This window comes from Hibiscus syriacus, unplaced genomic scaffold (assembly GCF_006381635.1).
Source record: "Hibiscus syriacus cultivar Baekdansim isolate YM2019G1 unplaced genomic scaffold, ASM638163v2 tig00116951_pilon, whole genome shotgun sequence".
NCBI lineage: Eukaryota > Viridiplantae > Streptophyta > Magnoliopsida > Malvales > Malvaceae > Hibiscus > Hibiscus syriacus.
In genome coordinates, this window is record NW_024063482.1 from 2,102,439 (window position 1) to 2,127,959 (window position 25,521).

A 25,521-nucleotide genomic window follows, 5' to 3' on the forward strand; every position below is an offset into this window, starting at 1 on the left:
GTTTTTGGTATATCTAACTTGGTATGTTTATTGTTTTTGTAGAAATTTTTTTCGGCTCAATTGACCATAAGGAATAAATTAAGCCTAGCCACTAAAATTGCGTCGATGCTTACACCTCTACAAAGAAAATTGTTTGAGGATACTTGCTTCGGGCCATGGCTGAAAGTACAACATTCCGGGTGGAGATGCTATGTTGACACATTTGTTTATTCAGACCATGACTAACGATCTACCCGAGAGGATACAACGTGGTAATGAAGAGATATGGTTTCATTTTCCTCCGGCGTATACTTGTTTTGGGCGAGAGGAGTTTTGCTTAATCACTGGTCTACGCTTCGGACACGATGAAGTAACTCGGAACACTAGTCATATCTCCCGCCCGTCATGGTTATCTCAGGTTTTTCTTGAGCTGGCAAAGTTGAAGCCGAGTTTACACGTCGACGACTTGAAGAGATTATTTGTTAAAGATGGTTTTACTCGGATGGATGACCTTGATGTTGTCCGAGTATGCCATTTATTACTTTTGCATGCCGGCTTTTTAGGCAAATAGGGCTGACAACCTATTTCTGAGGACCTAATATTATTGGTAGAGGACCTAAATGTATGTAACATGTTTCTGTGGGGTTCATATCTATGGAAAGCTACCTGGAAGAAGTTGTCGTCTGCATTTGAGGACCGAAAAAGTTTGCGGGGCGATGGTTCTAAATACACTTTGGCAGGCTTTATTTGGGCCTTTAAGGTAAGAATTTCTATATAATGTTTCCAAATTTATAAATAATTATTTAACAATTATTGATGTTTGTGTATTAAATTGTTTGTAGATTTGGATATTTGAGGCTTTTCCCAGCATGCTGACATATGCGATAAAAAATTCAAATGATATTCCTAGGGCTATTACCTGGAGGAGGATCCGCCTGTTGGATTGGGAAGAGTTACTACCATATACGACGATGAATGATGTAAGTTAACACACAAATACTACCATATATAAACAAGTTATTACTAGTACACGTTTAAATTTGTTTGAGCTTTTATATTGTTAAGAGGCTAACTATCCATTACAGAGGCTGACACCCACAGAGGCTGAGCTTGCCACTGATTGGTGGCAACCTAGTAAGTGGTTTTTTGATGAAACGGATGATGAGCACCCCCCACTTTGAGAGCCATCACCTGATCGGGCCGATTCTACAGCTCGACACCCGGAGCCATCACCTGATCGAGCCTCTTCTCCACCTCCACCATCACCTATTCCATCACATCATCGAGCCTCTTCTCCACCATCTCCTCATGATAGGCGACCGGCAAAGAGGCCACGACATTTATCTCCCTGTTCTCCACCTCCACGGGATGAGTTAGGGGAGTTACGTGATGAGGTCGGTACTTTGCGTCATGAGGTCGGTACTTTACGTGAAGACAATGGTGCATGGCGTGATGAGGTACGGTCTTTACGTGGTGAGGTGGATGTTTTACGCGATGACAATGGTGCGCTACGTGGTGAGGTATCTACTTTACGTGATGAGGTAGCCGCTCTACGTGAGATTGTTTCATCGTTGTAGAATGAGGTTCATACTCTACGCAATAAGGTAAATTTGTTTAATATTATACTAAAAATACAAATAACCTTTTTTCGGTATTATTTATTTACAGATTTATGTATTAATTTATTTTCAGTGGCTCGATAAGGTAGATGCTTTACGTCGGGTTTTTCTTGCATGACAGGGTTCACACATCAGACATCGTGTACGTGACATTACGTCTCCTTTCACCCACTAGTGCCAAGACTCCGTAAGAAGAAGCTCGATTCACCTGTCATCATTCAAGAGGCACCTCCTATCGTTCAAGAGGTCCCTCTCATCGTTCAAGAGGCCCCTCCCACCGTTCAAGAGGCCCCTGTCATCGTTCAAGAGGTCTCTCCCTCCGTTCAAGAGCCCGATTCACATGGCGTCATATGTTGACATATTGATAAATCCCCTCCCGTGCCCGATATGATGGATGCGAGTTGACTTTCGTATGAGTTACCGGCCAGTACCATTCCTCAGCAGGAGAGGGGAACACTACCAGACATAATTACGGATAATACCCTTTGGGCTAAGACCGCAATTGATTTTTATCTACATGAGCGGAGCCAGGGGTGTTATTCTGACATATGCAAACTCGACGATGTTATGCATTTGTTTCTTGATCAGTCTTGGTGGGGTATTTTATTAGGGGTTGAAGATAATGGCTATTTCGAAGGGGGGGTAAGTCTTATATTCTTCTTATATTGCATTTCGATTAATTTTTTTTTAAAATTTATTAATAAATTCACTAATATATGTATTTTTTTATAAAACATCATATTGATGCATAGGTGTCACTTCTTCTAATAATAAGGAAATTGAAGAAAATAAAAAATACTCGATGGACTATTATGCCGATGTCTTTTCACGTAGCTCACTTGAAGGATCTGAGAGATTCTTCATATATTTTGGGTAATGGAAAAGCTAAATTTTATCTTGCGTGGTGGGAGGTCGATAAGGTTAGTATTTATTATTTGAATATTTTAAAGGTGTTCATAAATTTTATTTGATGTGTGTAATTATTTATGATTGTAGGTATTTATCCCTATTTTGGAACGTCGTCATTGGCTTCTCATCGAGATTCAGCTCCCATCCTTGAAGACAATAGTATATGACAACATGTTGAATTACATACCATTGTATGATTTGAGAGATATTATTTGTAAGGGATGGAGCGCTCATTTGGCAAAATACTTGGACGCGATTGATTATTGGACAAATTATGGAAACAAGAAGCCAAAAAAGTTCAAAGTTACAATGATCAGAGACGATACCGTGCCACAACAAACGGAGGGAGCCAGAGGGGATTGTGGTCCTATTGTATCCATGTGCTTGGAACATTTGACGACAAGAAATAAACAGTTTCTACCACTCACAGATAGAGATAAAGGTGTAGTAGGGTTGTGATTTCGACAATTTATGGCTCAAGCGATATATTCGAGACGTTGCCTACATGCATCCGCGTGCTGAAAGTATGCATAAACAATTAGTAAGTTTGAGCAAGTGTTGTTAACATATATACTCATTGTTGGTTTGAAAATGTTTGATTAAGTACCTAGAATTCAATAATTTGTTGTTTTTTGGTTTTAGATGTGTAGAAAGTATTGTTTGAGCAAATGTTTGGTTTCTGCAAGTTAATCCTGAAGTGAGCTGTGAGAAATTGATGTATTTATGCATAAACAACTGTCTAGGGTACACTTTTTTTGCTTGTTTAATTGAATTTTACATTGATTTGTAAAAGTTGATTTGTTTAATTGATGTGTAAATAAGAATTATTTTTTGTTTGTTTAATTGATTTGTAAAAGTTGATTTGTTTAATTGATGTGTAAATAAGAATTATTTTTTGCTTGTTTAATTGATTTGTAAAAGTTGATTTGTTGTTTTAAATTCAATCTGCATTATGTTGAAGGCAAAAAAGACCTGTTGAATGTACACTTTCGCAACGCGAAAGTCAAATTCGCATTGCGATAGTCAAATTTGCGTTGCGATAGTCAAATTCGCATTACGATAGTCAAATTTGCAACGTGAAAGTCAAATTCGAGTTACGATTTTCGGTTTACGATTTCGCGTTTCGAATTTGACTTTTGCAATAATCGCAACAAAAAACCGCAACGTGAATTTGACTTTCGCGTTGTGAATTCAAGGAAAACACCTTCAAAAAGATAACAAACAACAATCTGATAAGTGATAACAACTGAACAGATCATAGCAATGTTCAAACTCAAGTTACTAATGAATGTCTAACTGAAAATGTATGTATTCACACATAAAATACACATAATACAACGTTTGCATTTAAAAATCACCTAAGTTAATAAGTCCCTAAAGGTGAAACCGGTTGTGATTGTGATTTTGATTTTGATTTTGATTTCCTTTTGCTTGACACCATATGAGCTTTGGATTTTGATGAAGATCCATATTTTGGTAGAGGAAAAGATGATTGTGATGGCACTGGTGATCCACAGGTCAACCTTGTATGACCATTTTCCTTGCACCGACTACATGTCGATATCCTCTTCTCTTCACCCTTAGACGGTATACGATCGTGATTTTTTGGTCGGCCAGGTAGCCTGCTGTACATGACTAGTGGCAAAACTGTTTGTAAGTCATCTGGTATGTCCCACTCAGAAGGATGTGGAATAGGGTAGACAATCTCGGCATAAGTCTGTCGATATACTTATGTAGTGTAGCAATCCATAGCGTATGCGCTTGAATCATCTTGGTTTAGATGAAGAGCAACTTTTATAACATGATCACACATATAACCAGATGTTTGCCATTTCTTACAACTACACGTCTTTGCATTTAGATCAACAAGCCCATTTAAGTTATTATCCAATACTTTAAACAAAGTGTTTGAACATGGTTCAACTCTCCATGACGTTGACTTCACAACACGTTTCGTTATATTTTTTTCAGTTCATGGTGTAACACGACGTTCCAATGTTCCTGTAAATTTAAATAAATAATACTTAGTAAAATATATGATAAGTTACGAATTTAAAGAAATAATATTCGCATGGTTTCTTTTCTTGTAGTACCACTGTTGAATAGAGGCTCGAAAAAACTCCATTAACATAGTAATGGGTAATTTCCGGGAATGACGACTTAGAGCGTTGATTGATCATACACTATTAGATGTCATGAAACCATATCTTGCTCCAAGTTGATGTACTCTTGACCCTCTTTCAAACATGACATCTTCTAGTATTTGAGCACATTGAGGCAAAACACGTCTTAAACAATTTATATGCTTATTAAAATCCACTTCCCGATAAGCTTTTACAGCCTTCTAGTATGTCCATTTGTGATTTTTTATACCAGCAAACCTTGATTTTAGATTTCTGTACAAATAAACACCACAAAGTCCATGAAAAGAATCTGGGAAACACCTTCTAACAGCGTTGTCAATTGAGTTTGCCCTATCGGATATGATTTTCAGATTGCTAATAGGACCTATGCAATCCCTAAGATGCCCCATAAACCATGTCCATGAATCAGAGGTTTCAGATTTGCCAACCTCATAAGCTATTGGCAGTATCCCATTATTAGCATCCATGACTACTGCTAATAAGTTTACTCCAAGGTATTGACCTTTCAAATGTGCTCCGTCAACTATAATAACTGGGCACATGCAAGTAATAAACGAACGAATCTACAAAATTATATACACAAGAAATATAATCATTTAAATGTGAAATGCATGCAACTAACAAAAATGAGTCAACAAAATTATAATGATTTACTAACCGCAACACCAATGGTGATAAACAGTAACTAAAAGCGTCCATCTCTATCTGTTTTGATATGAGTTACCGACCCAGGATTTTTCAGCTTTAAAATGTGACAATAAGCCGGCAGTTGGGCAAACGATGCTTCTGGCGACCCCCTCAACAATTTCAAGGCATAACAATTGGCTCTCCAAGCTTGAGAATATGAGATACTAATCTTGAATCGAGCATTCATGTCAGTCATAATTTCATGTCCCCGATATACCCTTCCATTCAAAAACATTAACTCAGCCAGAAAACCACCCAACACATTTTTGTTTGCATGTCTATGGTGAGGAAAAACTTGGGTTCTTGAACATGTATGTTTATCAATAAAAGTCCTAACTTGAAACATTTCGCAATCTTTTATCCTCTTTGCAATCATACGCCACGTAGGAATTTCTTCAATTCCCTTCTCTTTAGCTCTCACATCCAGCACACTAGCAATAAACCCTTGACATCCCTGCAGCAATAACTTCTTTGCCGACATCACTGTTATCACATTAGCCAATGAGTTCCATCCTTCACTAAATACCACAACTTCTACCCCTTCCGGACTTCTCAGCATTACCCTTTTTAGTCTACAGTCAACATTAGCATAATAATGATATAACCAGTCCATTCCCAGTATCACCTCGAATTCATCAAAAGGTAATTCCATCAGATTAGCAGGGAATTCAATTCCCTGAATTCGTATGGGACACCCTCGACATACCATATTGACCCGAGCACTGTGCCATAACGGATTAGTCACTATCACCTCATTGCTAGTAACTTCTAACTGAATATTTAATTCTCTCACTAACTTACTACAAATGTAAGAATAAGTAGACCCTGAATCAATCAATACAAAAACATTCTTGTCGTACAGTTGAAAGGTACCTGCTATAATCTCCGGGTCATCTCTATCCTCGTTAGTCTTGAGATTATACACCCGAGCTGTGGAGCATATCTCTTGTGGAGTTGAGGACTCTGGCTGACTCCTTCCTCTACCTCTATCTCTACTTCTTCCCATCTGGGTAGCCGAGGCAGACCTTTCTGGCTGAGCAGATTCACCAGCTATCATAGGACAATCCCGAACAAAATATATGGTGTCCCCACATTTAAAATAGGCTCCATAAATCATTCTACATATCCCCGAATAGTTCCTTCCATAATGTGGACATTTTCTGACTTGGCTCGGGTTAGATCTCCCAACTCCAGATCCCACTGACTGAATTTGTCGTCCCCTAATGGGATTTGATCCCCTCGCGGAGGATGCCACTGACTCTGATCTAGGCTGAGGTCGAGTACTAGCATCTCGTCCCCTTTTTGGTGGTGCCGAACTCTACGATGCACCTGATCTTTTTGATGTCAGAGCCCGAGAATCTCCGAACCTTTCATTCTGAGCTCTTTCCAAAGCTTTAGCACGGTTCACCACTTCTTGAAACGAAGATAAATTCAACACAATTAACATTTCCTTTAATCTTGGACGTAAACCTTCCACGAACCACTGACAAGCATCCTTCTCTGTAGGAATAAGCTCGGCAGCGAAGCGACTCAGCTTGTTGAATTCACACTCGTACTCATACAATGTACGATTCCATTACTTCAGGTTCATGAACTCTTGCTTCATTTTTCGAATGAATTGATCTCCGATGTATTTATGTTTAAATTCCTCTAAGAACAAGGACCATGTTACTTGATCACCAGACATTCTCAATGTGACGTTAGTATACCAAATCCTTGTTTGCCCTCTCAGCAAGGAAACCACTCCATCTAGCTTATCAACATCGGAACAATGTAGTCCCTCAAGCATGATTTTCACATCATTAAGCCAAAGGTCCGCAGTAACAGGACCTTCATCGGCTTCACCTCTAAACTCTGGTGCTCTTAAACCCTTCAATTCCTTTGCAATATTTATTCTCGGAGTTGAAGTAACGGAAGGTTGGAAACGCGCCAATACCGCGTCCAGTGTTCTGAAAAACACATTTTGATCACTCAAAGGCACTCCAGAGGGTGCCTGATCTTCACTCTGCCTGGCCAGGGTAGGTGAATTACTGCTTTCAGTGGGCCTATCATCTCCCGCTTCACTTTTAGAGCTACCATGTCCGGACATCTATAAAAACATAATCATGTCGTTCTATTAGCAAGACAACATATTTACTATTATATCATATCAAAAGTTTTCACTATTTTGTTGGCATGTATACTTTATAGGACACTCTAGACTCCAGTTTATGCCGAGAATCGACTAAACCGTAGCTCTGATACCATTAAATGTAACACCCCAACCAGTATCTGACCCGAATACGAGTCTGAGGTGTCACATTGACTTTTCAAACTTTGACTCTTGACAAAATTCAAGGAAAATTTAAAACTTTTATTAAAATAAAAGCGGTTTATTTACATGAATTGACCAAAACAACCAAAATTGATCAGAGCATTCATAACTGACACTTTTCTTACATGCCAACACTATACACACCAAAATACATACTTTATCCATTACTTCTGATCTGATCTTCTAGTAATGATGCTGACCTTGCCACCCCTATCTCTGCTCTTCTGGATTCTTGGTACCTACGTGTAAATAACTTACATGCTAAGTCACAGACTTAGTGAGACATAACATAAATATATATATACACATGTATAACAATGAATTTATGAACATGCATTCTTACCATTGATCAGGACATTTCAACTTTCATGTATCCATTACACTATAACATATATGATGATAACATGTACATATAACACATACATTCTCATGCTAATTTCACTTTAATTTATCTTGGGATTGCCCATGTACATTATTGAGAATAGAAGGTACGCGAGTACACTGAGGTTGTGCACTATGCTTTCACCACAGCTCAAATAAAATCTCACTAGGGGCACTGAATATTTGTCCCGAAGGACCACTATGTCCCGAAGGACCACTGATAATCCCTCGACTCTTGGCATACCAATTATACCTACATCTCTCATATTAAATTACATGGGCTTATTTATAAATACATTTATCATTTCATATCTCTTTCATCACTGTCTATGTAAACATATAAGTCACTTCATATGATCATTTCTCTTATTTCACATACCTGGAAGGATTCTACGATGATGGCATTCATTCATATAATATCATGTTAAATCATAAATGAATTATACATGAAGTCATTATAACATTAATACACATATATATATGTATGCACGTGCATGAATATGGAATCATAAATTCAATTATAAGAGATAGACTTATCATAAGTCTTATCTTAATACAATTCTATCTAGGATAGACACTCACCTTAGCCTTGTTAACTTTGACTCGATTCTAATCCATCGATTGTTCTGGAACAAGATTACGTTCTATATCTACATAGTAATGCATTGATACATATCAATATACTAATTGATATATTCTAAACTATCAATCTTTAGGCTAAAAAGAAGGTTATTTTTATCTTTTAATGAAGGTATGCACCGATGCACTCTACAGTGTATCGATGCATTCCTTAATGGGTGCATCGATGCACTACCTGTGCATTGGTACACAAATCCGATTCAATATTTGTATTTTAAGTGGGTGCATCGATGCACTCCTTATACATCGATGCACTAATGGCATTCGATGTTCATTTATTTGAGAGTGCATCGGTACACATTGAATGTGCATCGATGCACACGGCCTAGAAATGATACTTTGAGCACGAAAATCCCTTCTTAATCATCTCAACTCTTCATATTTATCCCCTTTTTATATTCTTAACTCTTATACACCTATTGAAACTAATTACTACCCATTCAATATCTCTTAAACTTCAAAATCCATTCCTCCACATAGAATTTAAGAATCTCACTCAAATTCCCACATGTTCTAAATTTAATTCTAGCACTTCGTATGTCTTAATTAAGTCGATGACAAGTCAAATTCAACCTCCGATTCCAAATATGAACTCTATTTCAAAATTCCATTCAAGAACTCTTAATCTTTAATTCTTCCTACACCCTTCATCTTGTTGTTTTAAAACAAATTAAGCTTTCCTTAAGCTTAATTAGCATTTAAAGAGCAAAACCAAACTTAAATTTATGCAAACAATTAGCTCATAAGAAATCTCACCTTTGTTTTGACCTCTTCACGTATGGAGAAAGAAGAGAAGAAGAGAAATCTGGAACCTTATGTTTTGCTTCATTCTCCTCCACGTATAGCTAATATATATATCCCTTCTTTAATTATTTCCTTGCAAATGACCATTATATCCTTCAATTCCATCTTCCTTGCAATTTAACCATATATCAAATTATAATACTATTCAATTATTCTGCTTTAGTCACCAAATTCTAAAGTTTTACAATTTAGTCACTAATCCGGTATTAAGGCTGTTACAGAATTCTTGCTAGTATGCAACCCACTTGGCATGACGTCTACTCATCTTGTGTTGGCCATTGATGTACTTTAAGGACTTATGATCGGTAAACAGAATAAACTCCTTTTGTACTAGGTAGTGACACCAATGCTTCAGGGACTGAACTATGCATAGAACTCCAGATCATAAGTGAAATAATTTTTCTTTGATCCCGATAGCTTCTCAGTGAAAAAAACAACCGGACGACCTGCCTGACTCAGAACGCCACCAATGCCAACGCCAGATGCATCACAATTTACCTCGAACACTTTGTCAAAATCAGGAAGTGCCAAAAATGGTGCCTCGGTCATCTTCTGCTTGACCAGTTGAAAACTGGCCTCTGCCTCCTCAGACCACTGGAAATCACGCCCCTTGAGGCACTCTGTGATAGGGGCGATCAGAGTACTGAAATTTCTAATGAACCGACGGTAGAAAGATGTCAATCCATGGAAACTTCGGATGTCATGTAAGGTCCTTGGTCTGGGCCACTCCAAGACTGCATCTATCTTTGACTGATCTACATGAACACCATCAGTAGACACAACAAAACCAAGAAAAGTCACAGAAGTAGTGAAGAAAGAACACTTCTTCTGATTGACAAACAAGCACTCCGTTTTCAGCATCTCAAAAACAGCATAGAGGTGATCGAAGTGTGAAGCCTATGTCGGACTATAAACAAGGATATCATCGAACTAAACTACAATGAATTTCCCCATAAAAGGCTGAAAGACCTGATGCATAAATCTCATGAATGTACTGGGTGCATTTGATAGCCCAAAAGGCATGACCATCCACTCATACAACCCTTGTGGCGTTTTAAACGCCGTCTTCTACTCATCTCCAGGTCTTATTCTGATTTGGTGGTATCTGCTTTTAAGATCAATTTTTGAGAAGACCTTAGAACCGGATAACTGATCCAACATATCATCTAGATGGGGAATTGAAAACTGGTACTTCACTGTAATTCTGTTGATCGCTTGGCTGTCGACACACATACGCCAAGAACCATCTTTCTTTGGCACTAGCAGGGCAGAGACTACACATGGGCTCATACTCCCTCGGATATAGCCCCTCTCCAACAACTCTTCCATCTGTCGCTGTAACTCTTCAGCCTCCTTGGGACTGAGGTGATATGTTGGTCGATTTGGTAAACTTGACCCAAGAACAAGGTCAATTTGATGCTGAATATCCCTCATAAGCGGTAGCCCAGGAGGACGATCCTCTGGCATCAAGTTAGAGAATTCTGCTAGCAACCGCTTCACCTCTACTGGTAAATCTGTATCCACGCCTACTGCATTATTCTCGTAAGGTAGTAAGGCATAGACCACGCCTCCATGCTCAACCTCATCTAAAAACCTGGACATATAAAGCATGTTAGTATTATTGGTTACCGGGGTAGGAGTGAGTCCTTCCCGTCGGGGCGCCAACACAATCTTTTTTCCCTTGATGGTAAGGGAATATGTATTCTTCCGTCCATCATGAATGACACTGCGATCATACTGCCAAGGTCGACCCAACAATATATGACATGCATCCATAGACACAACATCACACCAGGCATTATCAAAATATTTTCTACCAATTGAAAAAGACACGAGGCATCGCCTATCAACTGTTACCTCACTGCCTTTATTTAGCCATGACAACTTGTATGTCTTAGGATGATGGTCCGTCTTCAACTGCAATTTCTGGACAACCTCCTCGGACACTGCATTCTTACAACTGCCGCTGTCAATGATCATTTTGCAGACTTTATCTGTAATTGTGTAGGTCGTGTGGAAAATATTGGTTCTCAACCAATAGTCCCCTGAATCGCCCTTGGAAGTCATTAGACTCTTGTGAACGACTAGAGTCTCATGACCATCTCCATACAGCACATCATCACTCTCATCATCATCATACACAGACTCACCAATCTCCTCAGTCTCGTCTTCCGCGTTTTCCTCGATTAACAAATTTTTGCCCTTTTGATTAGAATGCTTCCTGCAATCAGTTTCCCTATGCCCTTGTTCACCACAACGAAAACATCTAATAGTAGGGTTAAAATTACCATGCGATGGCTGCTGAGCATAACGGGAATCCTGAGGGCGAACTGGCCGACTGTTGTGATCGTTCCTGATCATTGGTCTCCTGTTTTATTATTTTTCAACAGAAAGTGCACGTTGGTAGGTTTTTGAAACACTCCATAGTGAATGAAGGCTGAGGACATCTTGCAAGGGCTGGCGTAAACCCCCCAAATATCACGCCACCATCTACTCCTCCGTCTCAAATAAATCGTTCCGGGCGACCAATTGGTAAAACTCCTCCGTGTAATCATCGACTGATCGCGTTCCCTGCCTCAAGCATGAAGTCGCTGAAACAAGGTTTACGTGTAACCGAAGGGAATGAAATGACCCTTCATATTCTCCCAATCAGTTATCTTGGCATTGCCCTGTCTGTCTCGTGAACGTCGCGACTGCTCCTACCACGCAGATGCTCTGCCCTTGAGTTTGATGGTGATCAGTTTCATTTTCACACGATCAGAGACTTTCTTATAATAAAAAATACGCTCCACTTCATTAATCCAATCCATGAATCCCTCGGCCTGTAACGTACCAGAAAACTCAGGGAGATCGACCCGAAAACCGAGGTCTCCATGACGCTCCTCCCGACCACGGTGCTCCCGGAATAGAGCACGATTGTGATATGGGTTTTAGAAAGTGGAATTAGTATCGTGATCAGAGGCCTCACGTGTAACACCCCCAACCCGTACCCGACCCGAATACGAGTCTGAGGTGTCACATTGACCGTTCAAAATGTTTACTTTGACAAAATTCAATGAAATTCAGTTAGACATTTCCACTAAAACCCAAATAATTTCTATTATATAAAAACAAAGGATTTTACAAATTGATCAGAGCGGTTCCAGTACAAATCTTTTATCTTTCATGCCAACTACATTTCATATGAAAAAATACATAATTTAAACCTATATCTGATCTGAATTGTGGAAAAGAAAATATGACATGTTTTGCTCCTCTAAACTTCTCTTCTTGCTTTCCCGAACCTACGTGTGAAACACTCACACGCTAAGTCTATGACTTAGTGAGGTATTAAACACATTAAAATAATTCTAACTACTTAATCATGCATGAACATATTATACATATTTCAATGGATCACATATGTGTCTCATAAGACCCTGTAAATGTTTCATAGAATACATATATGTCCCGAAGGACCACGTAGAACCCTCGACTCTTGGCATGCCAACTATACCTCTAGCTCTCTTTACACATAACATGGGCATTTTCACTTATATCATTTCACATATACATTTTTATATCACCTGTTCATATAAGCTCATAGCTTCTTTCACATATACATGTAGACATATAGCTTTTTTTCATGTAATTCATATCACTTTTCATATAATTCACATGTTCACATATAATACTTATGACTATATTCATGCATAAATAATAATCATATCACCCATATTAATATTCATAAAATCATGTAATCGAATGTTGGAAGTAGACTCATTGCGAGTCTTTTCCACACATATCATATACTAATGCTTTCATCTCTTTCGATTGAATCTTAACTTGATAATCGTTCTGGAACTTGTTCGTGCTCGATATCTATATAATCATACATTGATACATATCAGTATTTAATTGATATACTCTAATCTATCATTTTTTAGACTAAAAGAAATGACTATTTCAATTTCCCCATGAAGTGCATCGATGCATTCTACAGTGTATCGATGCATCCCTTAACATGTGCATCGATGCACTCCTTATGCATCAATGCATTAATTGCATTCGATGTTTCCATTTTTAATGGGTGCATCGATGCACTTCCTGTGCATCGATACACTCTGAACAATTTCTGGAAATTTACCCTTGATGCATCGGTGCACATTCAATGTGCACCGATGCACATAGCCCATAATTCATTTTTAAGCCCGAAAATCTACTCAAATCAACTCAAATACTTCATCTTTCATCTTAAACTCATATTACTTATATCCATATAAACCATCTTTAACTTCAAAATTCTATTCTTCATATGTAACTCAAGAATTAAACCAACTTTGCAATATGTTTTAATTCCAATTATATGGCTTCTAACTTCTTAATTAGACCCTTGACAAGTCAAATTTAACTTCCAACTCTAGTTATGAACTCTATTTCAAGATTTCACCCAAGAACCTCAAATCTTTAATCTCTCCTAACTCCATCATACTTTAATTTTAAGATATTAAGCTTTCCTTAAGCTTAGTTATCATCTAAAAATCATAAACCAACTTTTATTTCAACCAATAATCAACTAACCACAAAACTCACCTTTACCATTGTGACTCACAGCTGAAGAAGAAGAAGAGAACTCTGGAAGTTTATTTTGCCTTCTTTTCTCTTCCACGTGGGCTTTCTTATCTAATAAAGGAAAATAAAAATCTTCCATGTCAAATGACTATTTTACCCTTTACTTCATTCACTAATTACTAAATAACCTTCATCATATTTCCAATAAATCATTGAACTATTCAATTATCCCACTTTAATCACCAATTCCTGAAATTTTACAATTTGGTCACTAACCCGGTATTGAAGATGTTACAAATCTCCCCTCCTTTAAAGAAAATTCATCCTCGAATTTTCACTGAACAACTCAATAAGAACATATCTTCTAATGTTCTCATGCTACCTCCTTTACTTATCATATAAACAGTAACCCATAACCTCAATCCATTTATGTCTTTTCTCTCCTTCGATTCTTCATTTTCCTTCGACCTTTCTAAAATTCATATAATGTCATTCATTACAGTAACATCCAATTTCATCACTCAACATCATAAATTCATCTCTAACTGCCTTACAATAATAACCAAATTTATTTTCCATCATCATTTAACCAAAAACACGACCTTAAATATTCTTTAAATATGATTCAACATACACTTTAAAGAATCTTTTTACATCACATTGCACACTTTTCTTACTTTTATATCAAAATTATCATCTACACTTCCATATAATCTTTATCGTGTCTGATCCTTTAACTCAATTCCTTTAATTTCTTTATTTCATTCTTCCTTTATTCATTCCTTATACACAAATCATATTTTTCCTTTCATGTTCACATACTCTTGTCCTATCACCTATACTCATCTCTGTGTATCAATCTTCATTGCATCCTCATAACTTTAATAACCCCATTTACTTATACAAAACTTCATTCTTTATCATTTCTTATACTTGCGTTTTCCTTCCTTAAGGTTTTATACAAATACTTATCTCATTCTCGACATCCTAGCTATCTGATCAGAATACACAACTATATTCATATTCACATCATAATTGATTAACTCAACTTTACATTTTCTTCCAATCTTATAACCTTTACTCTGACAATTAATCAATAACATATGTTTAATATAGGGCACAAACCCTAGTCAACCAATCACATACATCTTTTCCAATCGAAATTATCTCAAAATTCGTTTACTTAACTTGTCAATTTCACCTCCATTCTCATACATCCTGAAATTTATGTTATTCAAACTCAACATCATAACTTCCTTTGTCTTATAAACTGATCATTGATATATACCTTCTCAAACTCTTCTTATCAATCCTCAATTTTACTCAAATATACAAATCCTTACTTCATTTTCCTTTACTATACCACATCACTATAATCCAAATATACAACTGTATCCAGATCCATTTTATATTTGGTTGTCTTATCCTGACAACATCTCAAAATATCAAATTCTATACCTTTTCCATCACATAATCTGGTTAGCCAACGCTAACTCTGTCCATCCAAAATGCAAACCCTTATTCTATCCACATTCTTGCTTATATACTGTACTATTTCTTTATTTCAAACTCATCAACTCTGGCTGTATATATCTTATAGGCTTTTCACTGATGCACTTATTCTCGAATTCTCCACAAATTCTAATCACATCTTTAGATCTTTTAACGTCCTTATGGTGACACTTGCTCACCATATTCTATCTTATTCACTTTATAACAAAACTTCTCCATATCACTTTTTCGATTCGAAACAGTGAAAACCTTTTTTCACTATTCAAATATGATTTCAATTTCTGAAATCAACCTTTAATCTTATAAGACACTTTCTGAGGTTTCTGCTCTTCATCCTGCCTGGCCAGGGTAAGTGAATTGCTATCACCATCAGATTTGTCAGTTATCGATTCACTTCAATAATTTTTATAATCCATTTCTACTATATTATACAAATCTTATTCTATTAGCAAGACATCATACTCCTTACACTATCAGATCAGAATTTTCACTCTGTGTTGGCATGTACATATTTTATGACACTTTGGACTTCAGTTTATGCCGAGAATCGGCTAAACCGTAGCTCTGATACCATTAAATATAACACCCCCAACCCGTACCCGACCCGAATACGAGTCTGAGGTGTCACATTGACCGTTCAAAACGTTTACTTTGACAAAATTCAATGAAATTCAGTTAGACATTTCCACTAAAACCCAAATAATTTCTATTATATAAAAACATAGGATTACAAATTGATCAGAGCGGTTCCAGTACAAATCTTTTATCTTTCATGCCAACTACATTTCATATGACAAAATACATAATTTAAACCTATATCTGATCTGAATTGTGGAAAGGAGAATATGACCTGTTTTGCTCCTCTAAACTTATCTTCTTGCTTTCCCGAACCTACGTGTGAAACACTCACATGCTAAGTCTATGACTTAGTGAGGCATTAAACAGATTAAAATAATTCTAACTACTTGATCATGCATGAACATATCATATCATGTCATGCTATCACACAAAATAATATATCATTTCATTTAATCAAATGTACACATCATTCATCATATCAATCATATGATACAATTCATATCACAAAAGCATATACTTTACATGTAATATATTTTTACTGTTGTCTCTTTGTTAGCCCATGCACTTCTGTGAGAACTGTAGATATGTGAGTCTATTGAGGTTGTGCACTATGCTGTCACCACAGCTCGTATGGGGTCCTACTAGGGGCTATGAATTTTGTCTCGAAAGACCTATGTACTGTATTTTTCCTGAATGACCACTCCTTAAGAACCATATGCATATTTCAATGGATCACATATGTGTCTCATAAGACCCTGTAAATGTTCCATAGAATACATATATGTCCCGAATGACCACGTAGAACCCTCGACTCTTGGCATGCCAACTATACCTCTAGCTCTCTTTACACATACATGGGCATTTTCACTTATATCATTTCACATATACATTTTCATATCACATATTCATATAAGCTCATAGCTTCTTTCACATATACATGTATACATATAGCTTCTTTTCATGTAATTCATATCACTTTTCATATAATTCACATGTTCACATATAACACCTATGACTATATTCATGCATAAATAATAATCATATCACCCATATTAATATTCATAAAATCATGTAATCGAATGTTGGAAGTAGACTCATTGCGAGTCTTTTCCACACACGTCATATACTAATGCATATGCACTCACCTTGGCCTCACTAAGTTTCAATCCACTTTTATGCTTTCATCTCTTTCGATTGAATCTTAACTTGATAATCATTCTGGAACTTGTTCGTGCTCGATATCTATATAATCATACATTGATACATATCAATATTTAATTGATATACTCTAATCTTTTAGACCAAAAGAAATGTCTATTTCAATTTCCCCTTGAAGTACATCGATGCATTCTACAGTGCATCGATGCATCCCTTAACATGTGCATCGATGCACTCCTTATGCATCGATGGATTAATTGCATTCGATGTTTCCATTTTTAATGGGTGCATCGATGCACTTCATGTGCATCGATACACTCTGAACAATTTCTGGAAATTTACCCTTGATGCATCGGTGCACATTGAATGTGCAACGATGCACATAGCCCAGAATTCATTTTTAAGCTCGAAAATCTACTCAAATCAACTCAAATGTTTCATCTTTCATCCCCTTTCATGTTCTCAACTCATATACACATGCTTAAACCAATTTATATCCATATAAATCATCTTTAACTTCAAAATTCTATTCCTCATATGTAACTCAAGAATTAAACCAACTTTGCAATATGTTTTAATTCCAATTCTATGGCTTCTAACTTCTTAATTAGACTCTTGACAAGTCAAATTTAACTTCCAACTCTAGTTATGAACTCTATTTCAATATTTCACCTAAGAACCTCAAATCTTTAATCCCTCCTAACTCCATCATACTTTAATTTTAAGATAACTTAAGCTTAGTTATCATCTAAAATTCATAAACCAACTTTTATTTCAACTAATAATCAACTAACCACAAAACTCACATTTGTCATGGTGACTCACGGCTGAAGAAGAAGAAGAGAACTCTGGAAGTTTATTTTGCCTTCTTTTCTCTTCCACGTGGGCTTCCTTATCTAATAAAGGAAAATAAAAATCTTCCATGTCAAATGACTATTTTACGCTTTACTTCATTCACTAATTACTAAATAACCTTCATCATATTTCCAATAAATCATTTAACTATTCAATTATCCCACTTTAATCACCAATTCCTAAAATTTTACAATTTGGTCACTAACCCGGTATTGAGGATGTTACATCACGATTCTCAAAATCCTGCGCCGCTAGGCGCTTGGTTAATTATGCGACTTGCCTCTACAAATCCTCAATCATCGCATCTTGCACGCCGCGATCACAACGTTGGGCTTCCTCATTCGGAACCTGCTCACGAAGACCACGACCACGACCTCCAGCCATTGAAACCGGTGAAATTTCCTAGGAAGATATTGAAACTCTGATGCCAACTGATGCCGAAACAGGATAGCGATTATCCTACAGGCTAGTTTCAACAGATGATTCACAGGAGAAAATTCACCCAAAACCAGAGAAAAGAGTCTCTAGGGTTTAACAAAATATTATAAAATCAAATAATACGAAAATCAGTCCACAAGCCGGATTGTTATAGCCAAAAATCGTGTTTATCCGAATTTTGCCAAAAATAGCAAAATCTCAAAAATTACTCTAAATTAAAATTCAAAATAAAATATGCAATCTCCAAAAAATTCAGCCCAAATCGGATTTAAAATGACTTCCTAATTGACAAGCAAAATATTACCATAAATAGTAAAAAAATAAATAAAATTACTGATTCGGAGGGGAAAACAACAAAATTTGATGTCGAAAAAAAGGTCACATGGAGCCATGCTCAATGTGGACAGCGTGCGCGTCGAAAGGGGCTTTTCGTATTGGGGTCTTATGCGCGATTCCAACACCCGTAGCTAAAGTTATGGCCAAAAGACTGAAACGCACTCAAAACGGCCCCAATGAGGAACAAATCACAATCAACTCCCGCCTTTGCGCTGATCTGCCAACTCATGGTATCTCAGCGCCATCAAGGTACAATCTGACAGCTCAGCATCATCTGTCTCGGATTCCCCTGCATCATATGGCCTACCTCAATATCTACAAATTGGTCAAAGTTGAGAACAATGCTGACCTGCAAAGGTACTCCTCAACTTCGGCTTTGGAACCACTGAGGACCGGAGTGGCATCGAGAGGATTGAATTCTTTCCGTCCAGCACCCGCACTGGACTCAACTACTACACCTTGCTCAATTGGGTTCTACATGCAAGACTATAATCCAACCCTTGGTTTTTCGATTAATAGACTTGAAAATCAAGCTGCATGCACCCATGGTATTCAAGAGAATGGAGGAAAGGTTTTATTCCCTTTTGGTGAAATGGAATCGAGTTCATCAAGCACTGATGGAGTTGATGATCAAAATAAGGAGCAAGGCAATTCAGCTGGATATTGGACCGACTGAGTGCAAGGAAGAGGATCATGGTAATAGAAAAACAAAAGGAGATCATCATCCATTCAACTGCAATTACTTGTTTATAGTTGTTTACAATAAGAGATGATATATATACATATAATACCTAATTTTCCTTTTTGACATTTCTATATACATTATCAATAAATATCAAAATATGTCCCATTATTACTTTTTTTTAAAGCAACAAACTTGCATATATATATATATATGTGTGTGCAATTCTTTCTCATGGTACCAACAAGATTATGTTTCTGGGAAAACTTGGCATTTTCAATCCAATAAACATAACAATATCACCCAATTTCACATTAATGCTTAAAACGAATTGGGGTCATCTAGACATGGGCCTCCTGTTAGTTTTGTAGTTGTAGAGATGGCATAAGAGATTCAAATATATAAATTACAACATAATACCAGTATGAAGATACGTGAAGCGGAGATGAGTGCATAATGATATATTCAACATACATTGGATTTCTCCACTGTACAAAAGTTAAACTTGATACACTTATTATTCCATAATGTAAGAGAACTCGTAAATGCAGTCCGCAGACTCGTCATAGAAAACAAAAACAGAAGACACCTTCAACATGTCCTCCTATACAAAACATACCCATTTTAACAGAGGGGAAGGAGCAGTGGCTTTTCTAGCAGGAAAAACCAAGTATTCTCAACACCATATTCACTCACTTGTCTGCATTGATTCCAAAGATCCGAACCTTGTGCATGTTGGGGAACTTGGCAATGACAAGCACAAGGACTGCAAGTGTGTTCAAAAAGAGCATAGGATGTTGGTAGTCGGTTGTATGAGAGACTATCAAGTACCTGTCAGGAAACAGAAAAAAAAAAAAAGCATGGTCAATATAAGTCGCAAGTCCCAGTATCATACTCCAGCAAATGAAATTCCGAGACTAAAAACAGCAAACTCTCTCTGGAAAAACAAAGACCATGAATTATATGTTAAGTCATGCCAAAGAGCTTCATGAAAGAAGCGAGAGAATCAAGGATGAAATGCTGTTTGCTATCATCTATCAAAATATTGTCAATGTCTAGTTTGTAAGGCAATCAATCAGACTTCTCTGAGGAAACAAGACTCTGCAAGTCTACACCAAGTTGAAGATAAACTGCAATCCTTCGGAGAGGAGTCTCTCAAATCCCATAGCAAAACTAAAATCTAATCATATAGTAGTTCTTTTCCTTTTGTCTTTTCAATACTTAATGATATATTCACAGACAAAGGGTGATACATTTAAACATATTGGCCCCTCAGGCCTGAGCCATTCCTAATGAACCAAGTTTCCAGTTTATCTTGAGTTTCAAATAACTTCTAACAAAAAGTTCGGATAAATCATTTAAATAAGGCAGGACTCCTTGATGAATGTCTTATACAAAAATAAAGAATCAGAATTCACAAATAGCCCTGCTCTAAATGAACATGCAGAGCTTAGCACTGACTAAGTCTCAAGAGCTAATTTACTGAAAGCGATCAATTGACATAAACGTGTTGGTGATGAGTCAAAGAATGTAAAAGAGACTATCATTTTTTATAAATATAATTGAATAACACCAGTTCACTAATGAGAACATAGAAATCTGTGCACAAGTAGTCACACTCGATAGATGTTAAAAGAAAAGCAACAGAATAACTATTTGACGAATGAAAGGAGACTTTATGCAAATATCATAATATAAAAGTCATGTTACAGAAATCCAATTGCACTACTAAGGCAAAAACAATGTTATCTATGATTGGGGAACAAAAGAAAAGGCTGAATATCAACATTCAATATCTGAAATAAAAAACATGAGTACACACAAATGACAGAGATGCGACACAGAATAATAGGACAAAATCATAAGCAAGTTCCAAAATTTTGTAAAACATCATATAAGGATACTTACAACACAACAGGTACAACAGTTAGAAACTTCCTATTGCGTGTGAGCTGCTTTCCATTGTCAATCTGCTCCCACCAAGTCAAGCCATTATAAATCCCTTGATCATCAGCAAATGGCGTTCCTTTCTTCCAGTGAAAAAAGTGGTATGTGACCTGAAAACAGACCAATTCAATGTTGGTTCAGATAACTGTCATGCAGATGGGCCATGTTCTGAAACTAAATAGAAAAAACTTAAGGCTTTTGTATTCTATGAAATACAACAGAAAATCAAAATCATTACAAGAGAAAGAAGCACAAGATCAGCTACGTTGAAATTTCATGAAGAAATGAACATTTTAGAGGCGGCAATGAACTAGTCAAAAGGCCTCGTACAGATATAATCAGATGAATAAGTGGGTGCCAAAATACCAGTATAGGTAAAAATATACAACCAAGTAGGCTTGTAAACGAAACAACGAACACGAACGGGGTATGTTCTTGTTCGTTCATTTAACTTTAACCGAACAAATGAACGAACACAAACATAAACGGACAAAAAATTTATTGTTCATGTTCGTTAGTTAAGGAATGTAGATGAACGAACATAAACGAACGGATGTAAACGAACATAAACAAACGTAAACGAACATAAATGAAAAAATATTTTTTTTTTTTTCTTTCCTAACAATTTTAGGATTATATTTTATTTAATTGTTTTGAGCTTTTTTTATTTGAATTTAAAATTAATTGAATTTTAAAATATTTATGGGTATCAAATTAAAATTTATTGGACTTTAATATTTTAAATGGGTATAGAGAGATTGGGCTAAACATAAATGAATGCACATAAACGAACAAACATAAATGAACATAAATGAACGAACATAAACAAACATATAACCGAACGTTCACGAACATAAATGAACGAAAGAGCCCTTTGTTCATGTTCGTTCATTTAATTAAACGAACACAAAATCTTATTCATGTTCGTTCGTTTAATAAATAAACGAACATAAACGAACTTCCCGCCGAACGGTTAACAAACGGTTCGCTCAACATTCGGTTTGTTTACAGGCCTACAACCAAGCTGCCAAACATCTTAACAAGAGCTAGGTTTGCATTTGCAAAATCTTAATTTTGCAGAAGAGACGTGTCAAAATGATTACGTAAGAAAACTTTGAATACATGCCACACTATATCTCATACTCAAAACTTAGTGATATTGTTCAGTAGCCAAAACACCCCTTGATTTCCCCGTTTCACGTCTATAAGTCAGAGGCTACAACAATTAACTTCAAGATGTAACAATGCAAAACAATGGCAAGATCCATTGGTCCATCTGACGCTCATCAAATATCCCAGTAGAGTGCAGGTCAGAGACACAAGGCGAAATTCAAACCTTAAACAATATATCTATGACAATAACGATGCATCAATATCGAAAACACCCATCACAACACTGAAAATCAAGCCATCCAAAGCCAATTTCAACAAAAAGGGTAAATTCACATGCAAAAAAGAATCCAAATTGAACATTCAGTACGATAAGACAATTAAAATTGCAAAAAAAAGGAAAAGGAAACGCACAAGGAAGTGAGCGATATTGACAACGGTCCAAGCCATGCCAGCAGAGCAACCGAAGACGGAGAGAACAACGAGCCAGGAGAAGAAGAGGATTAGAATATAAGTAGTCCATACCCCTGGGTACATGAACCACTCGGTGTTCCGGTTAAGATCCGTCGTTGGCACCGTTTTCACATACAGATTTGCCATATGTTTTTCCGATAACCACCAACTCCAAGAGCCACCCTGATTTCCGATGGATCTATATGAATATTTCAAAGACTTGGCTTTTTTGGGTACTTGTTGGATTTAGGAATCTATAAATCAAAATCTCGAACCCTGCCCCTTCAAAGAGGTGCCTTTATCTGTAAAAAAAAAGGATGGGTCTTTATTTGCTCGTTTGAATGGAAAACTGGAAAGCTCTGTCAAAAAAGCGTTTAGATTAGTTATCTAAACCGACCATAATTACAACAACCAACCATGTAATCCAAACCAACACGACACCGTCTAAGTTCCGCCTAGAACCAAGAGTATACAAAGACTAGAAACTTGTCGTGTTCTCTATTTTGTTGTTTTCTTTGGAAAGGGCAAAGCTGCATTAGATGTCCACTGGAATGTAATCTGCCTTATCCCCTGTTTTATTATAGATTTTTAATTATCATATTTAGTGCTACTTGTCATTAAGATTTGCCTTTTAACCATAGGGATTCTTTTAAGTAATGTCACTGTAATTACATTTACTAATTATTACAACTAAAATTACACTCATTCATAATTCTCTTACTTTTCAGTTTGGAGGATATAATTAGGATGATTTGTACTGATATTTACTCATCTAAATGTATAATTATTTACAATTACACTTGACTATGATTTTTTTTCAAACATGTACCGATATTTATTCATCACTATAAGCATTTTAAAATAGATATTCAAACTTATGTGTTCAAATAATATCAGTAAAAATGTCAGGATAATACAGAATGTTAAAATTTTTCCCCACAATAAAGTAATTCCAACATTATTTCCTTATCTAGGCCAATTTCTACAGTACACACCTAAAGACCTCGGGATATGTCGGCGTCTTCAGATTAAAATTTTGCATGTATAATCTTTAGGGATTACTCGCGTCTTTAGTTAAAGTAGGGTTGATTTTGAGGTTAAGATATTGAGTGCAGGTAGCTAGCATTAGCAATGGGAAGGCACTGGTACATTTTAAAGCACTAACAATATCTTTAATGTTTAAATCCATCATAAATGAACAATATGCCCTGCCAATCAACAGTGAACAGAATAAAAGTTTTCTCTTTGATGCCAGAGGAAGAAGATGACGTCGAGAATTCCCGGCCACCTCCACATGCAGCAACAACCTTATTTAACTAAAGACTTCGAGTAATCCCTAAAGTAAAACATAAATGAACAATATGCCCTGCCAATCAACAGTGAACAGAATAAAAGTTTTCTCTTTGATGCCAGAGGAAGAAGATGACGTCGAGAATTCCCGGCCACCTCCACATGCAGCAACAACCTTATTTTAACTAAAGACTTCGAGTAATCCCTAAAGTAAAATTTTAACCCGAAGACGCTTAGATATTCCAGAATCTTTAGATGTGCTGTAGAAAATGCCCTAAATGGAAAAATAATGTTGGAACCACGTTATTGTGGGAAAAAATTTAACATTATGTATTATCCTGGCATTTTTGCCAATAATATCCCATTGACATATATATAATTTTTTACAAAGTGTACTGTTGTGTTTGAGGATTTTCTTAAAAACACACCTGAAAGTGACAAGACTTTGAATTCATGAGGATATTCTATGAGAAAGATTTGTGTTTGAGGAATTGTTAGATTACACGATCGACCGGAATCTCTAATAACAAAAAATATACTGTATTCTTGAGGTGTCATAAAGATTTGTGTTTGAGGAATTGTTAGATTACACGATCGACCGGAATCTCTAATAACAAAAAATATACTGTATTCTTGAGGTGTCATGTAATTCTGAGATTTTATATTCTCAGAATATGGATACCATATATATTAAATATGTTGCGTCTTTTTTATTATTTATTAAATACATCGTGTTTTCATGATATTTTGGTATAGCATTTGCTGTGTTGGTGCTGCTTCCATATTCTTCTTTACAGTGCTGATGGAGAGGAAGAAAATATCCAGTTGTCATAGAAGATAACAGCCAAAAACATATTGCTGTTGCATTTACTAACACAAACCGTAAAGCAAATGACACTCAGTTAAAATGGTGATGGAATTTTTTAAGGTGATGGAATTTTTTAAGGTCATGTTCTCTCAATCCTTTAATTTAAAGACAATGGACCAGAAGAACTGGCCATTGTTTTTCGCTATAAATATATGTTTGATAATGTTGTTTAGTCCATAAGAGTGTAGCCAAGTATGAAACAAAGAAAGTGAAGAGGTTTAAAGCAACTCTCCTTTCTCTGTAGAATCCAAAACCCACACCAGAAA

General features: G+C 36.4%; 2 protein-coding genes across 2 annotated transcripts; one reads left to right on the forward strand and one right to left on the reverse strand.

Annotated features, from left to right (window-relative positions):
* Window positions 1–19,203: 19,203 nt before the first annotated feature.
* On the forward strand, window positions 19,204–19,581 carry LOC120188981 (dof zinc finger protein DOF3.7-like). The gene has a single exon (XM_039192337.1). The coding sequence runs from the start codon at window positions 19,204–19,206 to the stop codon at window positions 19,579–19,581; it is 378 nt and encodes a 125-aa protein (XP_039048268.1).
* Window positions 19,582–20,047: 466 nt separating this feature from the next.
* LOC120189092 (ORM1-like protein 2) lies at window positions 20,048–23,413 on the reverse strand. The gene is made up of 3 exons (XM_039192425.1): window positions 23,059–23,413; window positions 21,496–21,644; window positions 20,048–20,418 (listed from the first exon to the last, which is right to left on the reverse strand). The coding sequence occupies exons 1-3, from the start codon at window positions 23,242–23,244 to the stop codon at window positions 20,280–20,282; spliced, it is 474 nt and encodes a 157-aa protein (XP_039048356.1). The 5' UTR covers window positions 23,245–23,413; the 3' UTR covers window positions 20,048–20,279.
* Between the last annotated feature and the right edge of the window lie 2,108 nt (window positions 23,414–25,521).